Genomic DNA, 15,995 nt, shown 5'->3' on the forward strand with positions numbered 1-15,995 from the left:
ATCTGCTATGAAAAGTTTTGAGACAAAATGTTGTTTTCAGAAGAAGCACATATTAAATATGAAAAAAGCATTAGACTCCATTATTTCCCAACATTATTGGAACCCATCTCCCAATGATAGAATGTAAGCTCCTTGAGGGTAGGAGCTGTTTCATTTTTGTCTATATACCCCAAGCATCTACCATAGTGACTGGCACATAGTAGGTGATTAATAAATGCTAGTAGAGTGATTACTCATTTTGGACAAGTCTTAAGTTTTAAGGATGCCTCAAACTCTAGTATGACAAGATGAGGAAAAGGGGCGGGGTGCTCAAAGAGTGGAATAACAATCTATAGGAGAGGGCTGTCATCATGACCTGAAGAACTAAGGTGAGAATAAAGCCCACAGTATAAGTTCACAGGATAACAGATAGAACTGGAAGGTCATCCTAGTTCAGACCTTTCATTTTTCAGATGAGAAAACTGAGACATGACTTGCCCAAGGTCACCCAGGCAGTAGGTAGTAGAGATGAGATTCAGTCATTTGGTTCCAAATTCCAGGGTTCTTTCTATAACAAGACATTACCTACTTTAAGGCCTGGGCAGGAATAATTAACAAAACTTGCTCAGTTCTCTTAAGTCATGCTTCTCCTTCCAAGTGGAGAAGGATTATAACCAACAGTTAGCAAAACCCTCTCCCGTTTTTTCAATAGCCATGATCATAGATAGTTCTATGTCAGTATTTTCTCCACTGGGAGAAGTTAGAGGAATGTAGTATACAAAGCTCTAAGAGGCAAAAGTGAAAATAGCATGCATATTGATGAAGGATTTCTTTCATTTTTCTCCTGGGGTCAAAAAACTCCTTGAGTTTTTGCATTCATAGAAGAATATTAGCCTCTTTCATATAAAAGTACTATGGAAGTCAATTGGAAAATATCAAACTTTGGGTGCAATCAGTTTATACTGGGCAGGAGAGAACCATGACCCTTTTTTATCCCCAGTGAAAGAGATGAAAGGGGGTGGTTATTTTATTAAGACTTTTCTTTATTGTAGGCCTCCCAGACCTGTAACCAGCATGAATGACACACTCTTCTCCCACTCTGTTCCCTCCTCAGGAAGTCCTTTCATAACCAGAAGGTAAGTTCAAATGCTATTATAAAATGTCACCTCCTTGGTAAATGAATCTTGAGTCTCTGGCGGGAAAAATATTCTACTTTGAACCATTTAGTGTAAATACTGGTTGAAAGCTAATTTGGAAATGTAACTGATCTTAATTTCATTCATTATACATTTAAGGAAAGCAGTTGACTCATTGATTTAATATTATTTCGAGAAGTCCAAGTTTACATCCTATCCATGGTAAATTTGTTCAAATCCCACTTCTAATATACACTACTTCTGTTGGAGAGAATGTAAAGTGAAAACCCTAGCTAAATTGCCCTTTCTGATATCTGGACTGCAGTTAAAGAAGTTCATAAGAGCCAAAGAATTGCACAGGGTTTTGGAGATACTTTGATTTGTTGTGCATGGTCCAAAAAAGTCTCATCACCAAAAGCATCAGCTGACAAAAACATCCTTCTTGGCAAATGTTACTGTATCCAGAGCAAGGGATTGAATCAATAGCTGGGGGGTGTCGTTTCCATGGCAGTTTAATGGGTAAAAACAAGAAAAATGGGTGGAAGTTTGTTTTATCTTCCATGTATTAATTTCCTCATGATCTTAGGGCAGGAATAATTAATACCTCTGAGATGGTTACACATTAGAAATGTCAAGAGGAACCCTATGCTATTTTATCAACAAAAATATCAAAAACACCAAATTGTGGTATGAAAATTTGTTGTTTTAAGTACAAAGAGCACAGTCTAATAGGAAAGCAAAAGCAAAGATAAAGAAAATAGAAGTAAGGAATTTCCCACACAATCCCAAATAACTCTTAAAAAAAAGTTACAGTGATCACACATACCACAAAATAATCACAAACCCTTTCACTGTAGAGCTAAGCTTGTTTCTGAGCTACTGACTTTAATCTAGTGTTTCAGTATTTACTAATGAGGGCTTGAAGACAGAAAAATACTACTTGCTACTATTCTTCTTGCTGATCCATTCCTGTCCTCATACATATATCAGGAGTGACCAGCAATAATGGCATTCCTTATCCTTGTAATTAAAGGAATATGGCAGTGTTTCAGTGATAGACATGAAGAATCCTAACATAGGAATGTTACAGGAATTATACTAGCTCATTCAACAGAGAAACAAAATATTTACCTTGACTATTACCCCAGAACCATCAGCCAATTCAATTGCTTCTTCAAAAATGAAGTTATGAATTGTCAGACCCAGTCAGAGGACAATGCAGAGACTTGTTTTTTCATTATAGTCTGGGAAGATTCCAGTTAATGTTCAGAAATATATTGGGGTCTTCATTTGATCTTTGCTATACTTTCTCTAAGAAACAGTGCATTCTGCAAATGCTCAACCAGAGGCTGACTCCATCCTTATTTCAGGTCATTTTATATCATTTCAGCTTGGACGGTGCTTATGGTGGATGCATCTAGATGGATAACATGACTTCCTCCACCCTAAAATATTCCTAGGATACTCTGAGCTGCTCTGGGTCCTCCAGGGTGCCCGGTGCCCAGTAATTCAAAATGGTGGCAATTGTTTTAACTTGTTTCCTTTTTCAGGTTCTTTGGAATGTTTCCTTAGAACCCCAGAGTTGTTTTAAATGATTATACCACATCCTGTGGCAGCCTTGGTTTGCCTCTGGTGTCTGTTGCCAAGGGTCCTGTCTAATAAAGCTGTGTCCACTCAATGTCTTTCTGCTCTGACTGGGGCTGGGCTGTGTCGATGGACAATTTTAATGAGGTCTCATTGTTTGAATCATTCAGGTTACTTGAGGGTGTGAGTGCAGCCAGTCCTGTGGCTGATGAGCATTCTCTCATAAAGCTGTATGTAAATCAGCTTCACAGCAATTCACGGTCAGTATGTGCACACTAAATCCCTAACTGCTGTAGTTCACTGGCTAAACTATCATTAGTCATTCTACTCAGTTACTAAAAATGCTTTGGCAGGATGTCTCAGTGGGGATGGAGGACTTCTGTGGTTTTAATGAAATTCCTATTAAACATCCAACCAGTCCTGAACCTTCAGCACACTTACTCCCTTCTTTCTTCCTTTAACACAGTTATTTCATATGATTTCACACCTTTGTACCTATGTGTAGCAGGTGTATTTTTTTCCAATTCTGGCCGGCTTTCTAGATTCTCTTTTTGGTATCAAGTCTCTGGTTTTACGCAGCTTGCTTGATGTGACCAACAAAGGCCTCCTGGTAGACCCGGATGGTGATTTCTGAGACATTCTCAGTGAGAGAGATGCTCTGAATGTTCATTTGTAAAAAACAAATGGCTTCAAGTAGTCTGAACCTTTCTTTTTTGGGAAAAAAGAGAGCTGGGGATTAAAGCTGTTATGCCCCTTTGAGGAGAGACATTCCAGGTCTTTTTATTTACTGAGGTGACTGAGCAGGTCTGAAATGGTGTCATCATAGCCACATCTATGCCAAGATGTATTTAGTGTTGATCATGGTATGATTTCAGTTATTACCGTGAGAGTAGCTCAGTACATCTCCCCCATTTATCTTATCTTCATTGTTCATCATGGAGAACATGGACACAAACATCTGACACCTTTCTCAGACTAGTGAGTTCTCAGGCTTCTGAAATGCATTTAGTTTTAACGATACTGTTGTGACTATCTTTGGGGCTCTTCCCCCTACTCTTTCATTCTTCTAGATGACATGCAACCTAACAATTCAAGAAAACTCTAAACAGTGAGTTTGCAAAGGGCATTCTGTAGGTAACTCAATTTGACAGACATCCTTTTCCTCTGCATCCATTGCCTTTACCTGGAATTTTCAGTTACCTTTATCTTGTCAACTCCTTATCTTTTTTATCAACTTTATCTCTTTAACAACTAGCATTGAAAATAAAGCAGAGAGAATGAAAAATAGAAATCTTCACCCAAGCATTTCTTGCTACAGGCTCTTTGGCAGCTACCAACCTGGGGTTCTTTGCAGTTACAGTTTGATTTTCAAAAGGCACTAGAACATTTGCATTTTTCCAGTTTCCTAGCAATTTCCCTTATACAGATTTAGAAGCATATAGTTCTTATGTCCATCATTGCTCCCTCACACTCCTTTTCAAACCAAGTTTTGACAATTTATCAAAACTAAAAGACAGGAAGTGATCCTTAAAGTCTTACTCACTCTTGGCTTTTTGTGTGTTTGCTCTAGTTAAAAAAGCAAGTTAGGAGATGATATTAATGAAGTCCAGGTCTCTGGGTTTGATCTTCAACTGAGACATTTGACTCCACTATTTTTCAGGTCACCTGGACCCAAACTGTAGCCAGCTATTTTGCAAATGCATGGCATTATGTAAAAATGTATGTAAATCAACAGAAAGCTATAAGCCTTGCCTCAACATATTCCCTGTGGATAGTGAGTCAGTAGCATTACCTTTGGGTACAAAAGGCACCATATTGTTACAGGATCAAAGGATCATAGATTTATATCTAAAAAGGCTTTAGAAGGCATCAAGTCCAAATCCCCTCATATTAAAAATCAGGAAACTGAGACACAGGGAGTGACTTACCCAGGGTTATATAGTAAGTGTTTAAAGCAAGATTTGACCCCAGGTCTTCCTGGCTCCAAATTGAGTGCTCTAACCACTATGACACCATTTTACGAGTTATCCATTAGCGTCATTTGAGCAGTTGTCTTGTGACTGAGCCAGTTTCACAATACTGCTTGCACCCCCTTTGCAGTAAGCACCTCAGAGCGTCTTTCTTTGTGTCACACCACCTTCTTGTTTAATTATCTTGACCTGTTCATGCTCATGTGAACAGCATGGTGTTGGCATGGGCTGAAGCCAATTCCTATTCCCTTCCATTTCTTGGGAGTAAAAGGCGTCCTCAGTTGTTTTCAGCTTTCTGCGTTGGCCAGATGTGAAGAATGCACTTAGATGCTGAGTGATTGTTTTGCCTCCAATGTGAAATGCTTCACTTGCAGGCTCTATTTGTGTTCCTTTACTGTGCTTGTCACTAAGCAAGAGGTCACATTTGCAGTTATTCACTGTGAAGCCAAACCTCACCACTCTGCCAACTAAACAGTAAATATCTTATGATTCACAAAACTTGAATATGATTAACCTACTAAAGACTTTTTTCTCCGGTACCTCCAGATCCCGGTTAGTGAGCCAGACATTTTTACTTCAACAACTGTACATCTGTCATTGTAGTACAAACAAGGAAAGTACAAATTTTCCTTGTGTGTGGTTATGTATCACTTACCCACAAGGACTTCTCTAAATCTGATGTAGCCTTTTGAGATAACTGTTAAGTTCTCTGAGTATTTGCATTTTACATGAGAATTCTCCCTCATCATAACTTGGGCCTTCTGTCTTTACTGTGCTAAATTTGCAACTGTTCATTTCCAGTAAGGCACAGTTAGGTGGCATGGGTGGATAAAGTATTGGGCCTGAAGTCAGGAAGACTCATCTTCCTGAATTCTAATCTTTTTTTTGGTTTGGTTTTTTTTTTTTGTTTTTTTTTTTTTAGGCAATTGGGGTTAAGTGACTTGCCCAGGGTCACACAGCTAGTAAGTGTCAAGTGTTTGGTCTGAGGCCAGATTTGAACTCCAGTCCTCCTGGCTTAAGGGGCCGATGCTCTATCTACTGCGCCACCTAGCTGCCCCCTGAATTCTAATCTTGCCTCAGACATTTACTAGCTGTGTGACATAATCCTTTTTGCCACAGTTTCCTCATCTTAAAATGAGCTGGAGAAGAAAATAGCAAACCACTCCACTATATTTGTTAAGAAAATCCCAAATGGGATCATGAAAAGTCGGACACTACTGAAAAACAACTAAACAACAACATTCCTATTAAAATCTCAAGTGACCTGTATTTTATGGGAGGTCCTATGAATTCACCTTTTCTCCCTAAGATTAGGCTTTTTCCTCCTGAATAATTTCTTCATGTTTAAAGCCTGTACCTTTCTTTCAGAAAAAAAGATATGATTTTGAGTCAACATCTAAAATCAACTTAAAATTTTCCCACTATCATATTTACTTTACCTACTAATATGAATTGTCTGAGTTAATACAGTCACTGCAGCAGGTAAATGCTATTGTAAGATGCGCCAGAGCAATGTGAATGTTAGAATTTTAACTTAAAATGGAGAGAAATCATATTTTAACTCCAGCTATTGCTTGTATTAAATTTTAACACATAATTAAAACCACAAGTCCCCTATCTTCCTTGCATAGCTAACATCCATTTCTTAGCTTCAGATGCTTTAGTTGTAAGCTAGAACTTTCATGTGAAGGGGCAGCTAGGTGGCCCAGTGGCTAGAGTGCCGGGCCTGGAGTCAGGAAGACTCATTTTCATGAATTCAAATCTGGCCTCAGACACTTACTAGCTGTGTGACCTTGGACAAGTCACTTACCCTTGTTTGCCTTAGTTTCCTCATCCGTAAAATGAGCTGGAGAAGGAAATGGCAAACCACTGCAGTATCTTTGCCGAGAAAACCCCAAATGGAGTCATGAAGAGTCAGACAAGATTGAAAAATAACTGAACAACAATAAGAACTTTCATTTACACGGATAAATTATTTCTTAGTAATATGACTATTAGTAATAATAATAATTGAATAGATTCTGCTGGTAGGCAGTGGGAAATACTCTGGTAAATTTAGTCATCTGAAGAGCCACACAAGTAAATTTTGCATTTCTAGCCTGCTATGGAGTCAAGATACCATTGGTGTGAGGCTGAATTAATTTGAGCTGGTTTCCCAGTGTTAACTCCAACAATATTTAATACATGATGATTTGTTTGTGGCAATCATTTTGAAATTTAAAATCTGAAGGACTAAAGACAGAAAAAGAGTAGAAGGGGCAAAAACCTTAAGAAGAAGCATTGTTAGAAACCAAAAAAAAAAATTTCAGTAAAGTTTCTTCTCTGCAGATAAAATGCATTGATATGTTATCATATTGCACAGTCTTAATTTTATTTAAATTAATTTAATAACATCAAGGTCTGAGTATACTTACACATGTTTTATACCTGAGTATGATATATTCATTCTTCTTTGAAAGTTACTTAAGTATACCAACTTTACCTACCTATTTTTTGCTGATACTCAGTGATGTTCTATCAATTAAGTTCATCATATATTTAACAACTAATGAAAAATTCAGTCCATAATTATGTTGAAGTGTGTTTTTTCCAATCATGAGGATACTCACCACCCCACACTGCGTTATATACTTTGCTTTTAGACAGTTCTTCTCCTCAAATACAACAATTTGGACTTTTCATATAACATTCAATGGATAACATTCTCTTTAATTGGAAGATTTTAAAAGAAATGTTCTGCATATAAGCTAAAAGTCAGGATGTATGTGTTTGACCTGTTGTCCCTTTGACTTCCCAAAGGAATCCTTCACAATAGCCAAAAAGAGACAAATAACAATTGTCATCTTTCATAGTTTGATGGAGTTGGAGAAAGGAATATTAGAGAAATATATAAAATATTTATATTTCTGTCATTTTAGAGCTCACTACTGCTAATATTTGAAGACACTTTCATTATACAATATGTCTCTACCTTTTTTCATTGTGCAACACACATGTATATAAAAATTTTCCATGGTATACCTGATGAGGATGGAATGTGAATGACCCCAATTCTAATGATGAGAAGGCATATATATATATATATGTGTGTGTGTGTATATATATATGTGTGTGTGTGTGTGCGTATACATATATATATACACACACATATATGTGTGTGTGTATGTATAGATACACAGACATACACACACATAAATGTATATGTGTGTGTGTATATATATACATATATACGTGTGTGTGTTTGAATGATTAAGTGCCAGGTTAGTATACACATATATGCCTTCAATATAACTTCACAATATGGTAGGATATCATCTGTTAACATCTGTAAAGTGTTTGTTAATGGAACTGTGTTCAGTTCAATGTAGGCAGTACCCAATTCACAAATAAGTTGTGTACATTAATTCATTCAACAGATATTTGCACTGTCACTAAATGTCATGAATGAAGCAAAGATACACAAATAAAGGCCTTGCTTTCAAGTAGCTTATAATATAATTAGAGGATATAAAACATGTACAAGACAAAATAAAGAAAATATAAAATGTTACAAGTAATATGGGAGAAGTACAAAGTGCTGCAGGAATTCCAAGAAGGAAAAATCACTCTTGACTAGGGAATATCATACTCAGCTTCATGGAAGAATTGATATTTGAGATGGGTCCTGAAAAATGGTTAGGTTTTGACAGATGGAGACTCGGGAAGGACACTGAAATTGAAGGAAATACCATGATAAAATTTATAGAGCCAAGAAAGGACAAGGAATATTTTAGGAACAAAATGTAGTCCAGATTGCCTAAAATGAAGGATGCCAGTGGGGTATAGTGGAAGACAAGTTCAAAGAGAAGGTTGGTGTTAGATCATAGTGGGCCTACAGTATTAGGCTTGAGTTTTGGGACTTTATTCAGAAGATAATGGAGAGTTAATTGCAGCTTTTTGAGTAGAGGAGTGTTATCAGAACTATACATTAGGAAGCCAAATCCTGCCCATAGGATAGATTGGAGAGACAAGAAACCAGAGATAAGAAGACCAGTTAAGACTATTGCAGTAGGCCAAACAGGAGGCAATGAGGACTTAAACTACAGTTATATGGTGGAAATGGAAATGAAGGAAAGATATGAGAGATTTCTGCTAGAATTGGTAAAACTTCAAAACTAGGTAAGAAAGGCCCAGTGATAACTCTGAGGTTTTCTTCTTAGTTGGTTTGTTTGGAATGTAGAATGCATTTTCCTAAAGATTCCATGTTATTAATTGTTGTTAGATTCCCAGTTCAGACCTCAACAGCTTATTTAACCCATAATATGCCTGAAGCATAGTATTACACTTTAGTAATGCTGTATTATCTAACCACTATATATAACATATTTATGTATGAAAAAATGCATTCATAATTGCATCTTGGGATTTCAAACAACTGTCTTCACTGCCGCAACCCTAACAGTAGACCCAAGCTCTTCCCATCCTTATTTTCCAGTGAAATGAAAATTCTTCTGGCTCCAAGCCACTGGTGGCAGTTCTAGCTTGGACATGGGTTCTAGCAGGGTAGGATGTTTGACTGAATCCAAACTTCACAGAACAGATAGGTCCATGTGGCCCTCTAGGTCCTCAAGTGTGGCTCTTTGACTGACTCCTAACTTTGCGGAACTAGTAGGGATTTATGAAGTTTGGATTCAGTCAAAGGGCCGCACTTGAGGACCTAGAGGGCCACATGTGGCCTCGAGGCCACGGGTTCCCCACCCCTAATTAATATCTAAGGTCCCTTCCATCTCTGAAACTATGATCTTAAGAATAGTTCATAACTTCTCTCCTATTCTTTCCCCATCCCTGAGACAAGTATATAGTCTTCTTAAACTTTTCTAAAGGTTCTTTTTTTTTTTTAAACCAGCTGCAATGAATAAACAATTGGTATAAAAATAAGGGCAGCTAGGTGGTGCAGTGACTAGAGCACTGGGCCTGGATTCAGGAAGACTTCTGTTTGTGAGTTCAAGTCCAGCCTCACTGTGACCCTGGAAAATCGCTTAACTCTGTTTGCCTCGGTTTCCTCGTGAGCTGAAGAAGGAAATGGCAAACCGCTCTAGGATCTCTGCCAAGAAAACCCCAAATGGAGTCCAAAAGAATCAGACACAGATGAAATAAATGAAATGAACACGGGGATTGCCCATATTTGCAAGAAAGAGCAGGTAGTTTTTTTTTTTTCCGATAAACACCAAATAATGCAATTCCCTAGACTCTCTGTGAAGCATGGGTGGTAGTTGTCATAAACTGCTGACCAGGAATTGGTGCTTCTTGATGACTTTAAGAAAGAAGGCACCAGACAATGGGAGAAAGGGATTAGGAAGATAGATAAATGTGACACAAAATGACAGGGCACTCGTGAGGACAGTAAGTAGAAGACCAGAAGCATCTGTTGCTACAAGATCCAGATGACTATAACTGATAAAGGAGGAGAAGGCAGTGGAGGAGAGTCTCCTGCTTCAAACTCAAAAACCATCTGGGGAATCTAGAGTAAATTCGTTATACCATGAAACCCCAAAATGGATTCGAAATTCATTTCCCAGATAGAGGAAACTTTTTTTCCTAGAAAAGCTTCTCTAATCTAGATACTCATTCATTCTATGTGGCATTTAGGTGGGGAACAAAAAAAAAAGAAATATAATGCTTCTCTCACATCAACTTCGAGGTCTTCAGAAAAGGAAATAGGGGTGGGGGTGGGAAGGGACAGTTGGAGCTGAAACTTAGATGGGACAGATTAGGAAAAGGGCGCAGAGGAATAGGAGAGAGTAGAAATGAATAAGAGCTCACCCATACATACAGTACTTTAAGGTTTGCAAAGTACCGTCCCTGTATTATCTCATTTGATCCTCACTACAAGCCATTGGGGAAAGTGGGTAGTCTTAGTATGCCCATTTTAAAGATAGAAACTTTAAACAGAGGCTGAGAAAAACATTTAGTGACTTGGCTGGAGTCATACAGCTAGAAAGTGTCTGAGAAACATTCAAACCCCACTCCTCTTAACTGCAAATGAAACACTCTATCAATTCCACATCTTAGAAGGGTCGCTGTGAACATGATGGAAAAAGAATTCAAGCCACCAACATGAGACAGGCAGCACCAGCCTCACCCTCTCCCACAAGCACAAACCTAGCCCAACGATTATCGCCAGTCCTCTTGCCATTTTACTTGCTGTCTTTTCATGTCAGTAGCCCCATGACAGTAATAAGTTTCCAATGCTTTATTGATTCTCCAATTTTATAGAACTTCTTATTGGTTAATTAATACTTAACCAGATGTTAGAAGCAAATATATCTTTCTTTCATAACAGTATTTTTTTTTTTGGTATTCTCCTTGGAATGGACATGGAAATAAAGTCCAAACTCCTGGGAATAAGAGGATAGAAGAAAAAGTGGCTAAATTGGTTGGCTAGAAAAGCAATACTTGGTATGGTAAACAGTAATTTGGGTAGTCTTCAGAGATCCTGGGGTAGGTCAGATACAAATACATTTTGGGTAAAAACTATGGTAAAACTCCATAATTTGTGGGCAGAGCTCATGGAGAAAAAGATAGTCATTGAATGAAGCTGTGTTCCTCAACATTATCCAGTGCTGGTCAAAAAGTATGTGCTTTGGGCATCATTGTAATACATCTCCAAAAACCCCATGTGTAACTGAGCTTATTACTAACAGCTTATGAGCAAAGCTTAAATGTATTCTTTGGCCTTATCCTGGCAGGCTTGATGGCCTCAGTTGGGGGAGGGGGTGGAGATTAAAGCATCAATCTAATTTAATAGTCAATTATATTTTCCTGGGGTTGTACTTTCTCAGTAAAATGGGTACCACACCCTTTGTAATAGATGTGTTTTTAAACATTACATGAAATAAAAATTTTTGTAAGTTAAAATAGATTTAAAATCTTCTAAGAAACCTTGATATTTAAAGGAATTTGCTATAAATCTCTTTGTAAAGCAATAATTCTGATTGTAAAACAAACTCCTAATGTATATATTTTTAAAATTCCAATATTTTAGTGTTTATTTTTCTTAAAGTAAGGTACATTTGTAGTCATCAAGTCAATTAAAATTGGTCATAGTCAGAGTTGAGGAATTCACACTATTTTATGTGGCAAATTCTAGGTGAATATTAATTTGGTTTAAGCATTATAGGAGTTTTTAAAAAGATGTAATTTTAACCTTGGAAATGAAGTATTTAGAACTCAAACAAGATTGGACAAGAGTTTGCTTTTGTTCCATCCGTGAAAAAGAATGATTTTATAATAATAAGCAAAAATTAAAAGGTTAGTATTTAGCCTACTTATGGGCATGTTGTTTGTAAGCACTTTATCAAAGTCATTTCCATACTAAGAATTAATTGCTCATTACAAATGAACCTTGTTCATTAAAAACAGATATGGCAAGACATCTAATTGGCAAAATTTCATTAGTCATTAATTTGTATTACTGTGAGTAGTTTAAAGTAATAAAACTGCATTTCTTTAAAAGTTTCCTGTAATTCATTCTTTATACTGGTTAAGATTGACCTCCCCTCATAATTAATGCAAATTAATGAGATTTTATTCCAGTTCATGAAGTTACGTAGACCGTGCTTGCAAGTAGATAAAAAGAATGTTTTTTTTTAAATAGCAACTATCTATATTAATAATGTTCAAGGGATTAGTAATAATAAAATGTTCTTTTTATTTCTATAGTCACATTTAATATAAAGACAAATGATATGTTCTCAGATATAAAGAAGCAATTCAAACCCTAGTCTTCATGGTTGCCTTCTAAATCATATATCAATCTGTAACTATAGTCATAAGAGATAACAGTCCAAGTAATAGCATCATAGTTAGGGCTCTGTCAGCCCAGGAAATTATAGGCATTCTGTATTAGAGAATTTATGGTACTTGAAGAAGGCATACTTTAAATTTCTAGTGGACCTATTGAATGAATGGTTGGGTGGGTGGATGGAAAGATCAATGAATGAATGGTTTCTTTTCTGAGTTTGAATGGGTCTATGTTTCTATACAAAGTTGAACTGTGCAGTTATCTGAAATCTTGTCCTTAACATTTAAATCTAATAAAAGTGATTTGTCTGCAGATATGGTCCTATGTCACCCATGTCTATTCTTGAATGCTTATCAATGCTGACACTCTTCTTAGCTTTCCCATCTCATTAACCAGCTCTCCTCACAAGAACACTGAAGTAGAACAGACCAAACTGCTGGCTAGGGCCGCTCCAATTTTTCTGAAAGGCAAAGGGTAAGTTAAAGACGTGGTGTGTTGGCATCTCCTATTAACACAACTAAAAACAAGGTTTCCTTTTTTTTTTTAAGTGTTTCATGCTCTTAGTGCCTTTTTTGATTCCGAGCAACACTTTCATCGTAACCTAATTAACCACATTAAGTAGATGTTTCAAGTAATGTACTTAAACATCTGTGTGCTTTTGAATCTCTGGCCATGAATTTTGTTACTTCAGTACTTGAGCTTAAGCTCGTGATTTGATATTCCAAAAAATAGCTGATCTTTGCCTGGAGCCTTTTTCAAAGCTTGCACTGTAGTAAAAAGCTAACTTTAACCTTTGTGTTTTTTGGAGAATGTAAATCAGGTTGTTTTTTTTTTTAAGTAGTTTAATCAAAACAAAAGTCTTTTATAAATTGGTAAAAGGGAAATGAGAATGTCAGTATTGAGTTTAGTGTTTTTATCCACCCACCCCCACCTGCACTCCTAAGGAAATGACTGACCATTCTTTCCTGATTGCCATAAATTTCTCTCTGCTGCTCCTGACTACGCCCTTTGCTCCCAACACTGTTTCAGGTTACGCTACAGCCTGGATGTTGCAGACAGGCTAGCTGATGAACATGTTCTCATCGGGTTGTATGTCAACATGCTTCAGAGCAAGCCATCACGGTTAGTGCAGGTTTGGCCCCTGGGCAGCCAAGCTTAATCTGAAGGAGAAGGACCCTATCCAGTTGGTGACGTTATGTTTCAGTGTGGTATACTGTTGTATATCAAAAGAGCAGTCTCCAAATCAACTAGATAAGAAAAAAATACATGTGTGTATATAATATATATACATATGTATTATATATATACACAAACACACACATACACATATAATTAAGAGGTCTATGACTCTATTTCCTTGATGTCTTTGAGTATTGGTATTCATATGCCGTAGAATCCAAGTGATTATTTATACCATTGCAAAGACAGGGAGTGGGATATACTTGGTTTGTAAGTAAAGAATTACCGTACAGATGGACTCATGGTTTTTGGATGGGAACCAGCCACTCAGTGCTTTCCTGAAAGTCATCATAGAATTTAGTTTATTCTAAGGACATTGCTGTCTCTGGTAGATTAAAGGGTAATGTTTTATTTAAGTTATGATTAAAGTGAAAAGGAAGGAAATAAGATAGTCAACTAGAAAACTGTTTATGCAAGTTTGAAGAAAATATGCTGTATTAAATCACTAAGATTTTATTCTGTCTTCAGGGTCTAAGAATTTGCTTATATTTCTTGTGCAATGACCACTTTACAGTAATATAGTTCAATTCAACAACCATGTCTTTTTTTTTTTAAAGACAGTTCAACCAGACTAGAAATGCAGGGGCCAATCACAGGTGCAGTCCTACAATTAATTGGCACAGGAGCTTTGACCTCCTCCATTTCCAACCTGGACTATTCATCCCTCCTTAGGCAACCTGGTGATCCCTGTTCCCATGGACTCACTTTATTGATGTTGAACTTAGTGTAGGCACCCAATCAGTTTAGGTCACTGTAGCTTACAGCTCCTGAGCTCAAGAGATTTGCCAGCCTCAACCTCCCTTTTAGTTGGTATTACAGACATGTGCCATCACATTCAACTCAACAAGCATTTTATTAAGTGCCTACTGTGTTCAAGACAACATGGCATAGTAGTCAGTAGTCCAGACTAGACCTGAAGTCCCAAAGACCTGGGTCTAAATTCCACCTTTGGCACATATGACTATGTAAGACTATATAATTTTTCAGAAGCTTAGGCAACTCCTTAAAACTTATCTACTAAAATTAAGTCTTTTGATCTAGAGAGGAAGGGAATTCTCCACAATAACAAAATTATGGTAGTGCTTCTCAAAGTGTGTTCCAGGGAACCCTGGGGTCCCTGAGAACCTTTCAGGGGTCCTTGAGGTCAAAGCTATTTTAGTAATAATAATGTCACTAATTTCTAATATGGTAAATATCAGTAGATCTGACTCACATAAATGAAAGCTCTTTAGGTGGGGTTCCTCAACAATTTTTAAGTATATAAAAGGGTCGTGAATCCAAATGGTTTGAGAACTGCTGGTTTACAGATAAGATTCTTCCACTTCATGAAAGATGCTGGGACACAAAAATTTTAAATGACCCAATACCTGTCTGCCCTCACACAGTTTATGAATATTATTACATAAAGAGTTCATATTTTTGTTTTGTCTCAGTTTATATTAATTAGAAGTATTTGTACAAGTTATGTGAGAAAAGTAGTAGTCTTATTCATGTCCCAGTAACATTCCTAAAAATCAAAGTCTATTAGCAAATTCATCAATTAAGCTTATTTACATTTCTGCTGTCGAATATAATAATTTCTTTCTTTGAACTGTGGGTTTCTTAATTAATTGTAGTTATTACTGTGCATCAGTAAGAGGTAATGTGCTTGGACTTCATAATGGATTATGAATCGCACTTTGTGGGTGTGTATATGGGGGCAAATGAAATGAAAGGGGAGATTTGACCTGATTTCATTGGTCTAGGGAACTCCCTGTAAAGAACCTCCTTCCCATAATGGAGGTCAGCATCTGCTCTGCAACTTATCATGTCCGAGAGCTGCTGAAGGCACTGAGAAGTTAAATAACTTGTCCGGTGTGACTCAGCCGGTATGTCACAGGCAAGACTTCAAGCCAGCTCTTCCTTACACCAAAGCCAGCTCTCCATCCTTTTTGTACTGTTATGCCTCTTCTAAGTTGCCCATACATTTTCTATTTATTTCAGCTGGTCTATACCCACTCCCACCAATTTCCTACAATATCCCTTTATCATAACTCCTCTGAAGCGACAGTGTCTTCCCCACTGTTGCCCACTGGATTCAATTTGGCATAAATAAATAAATGAATGAATGAATGAATGAATGAATGAATGAAGTCCAAACACCTCCATGTCCTCCATAATCTTACCTTAATTATCAAGTGTTAACCTTCCGCTTCTCAGTGTACCTCACACAGGACATGTTCATTTCATCTCTATGCGTTTGTTTGGTCTGTTTTCCCTGCTTCTCTTCCCTCTCCATTCCCTACTTTTCATGGCCAACCATGT

The 15,995-nt window shown here is 37.2% G+C and overlaps 1 protein-coding gene across 1 annotated transcript in view; it reads left to right on the forward strand.

Annotated features, from left to right (window-relative positions):
• LOC114053898 (dystrobrevin alpha-like) overlaps window positions 1-15,995 on the forward strand; it is a 339,518-nt gene that overhangs the window by 247,667 nt on the left and 75,856 nt on the right. Inside the window, 2 exon segments of the mRNA XM_027877016.1 lie at window positions 1,032-1,115; window positions 12,828-12,926. Coding sequence (XP_027732817.1) covers window positions 1,032-1,115; window positions 12,828-12,926 — 183 coding nt within the window.

Source organism: Vombatus ursinus, unplaced genomic scaffold (assembly GCF_900497805.2).
Source record: "Vombatus ursinus unplaced genomic scaffold, bare-nosed wombat genome assembly UNPS02014812.1, whole genome shotgun sequence".
Taxonomy (NCBI): Eukaryota; Metazoa; Chordata; class Mammalia; order Diprotodontia; family Vombatidae; genus Vombatus; species Vombatus ursinus.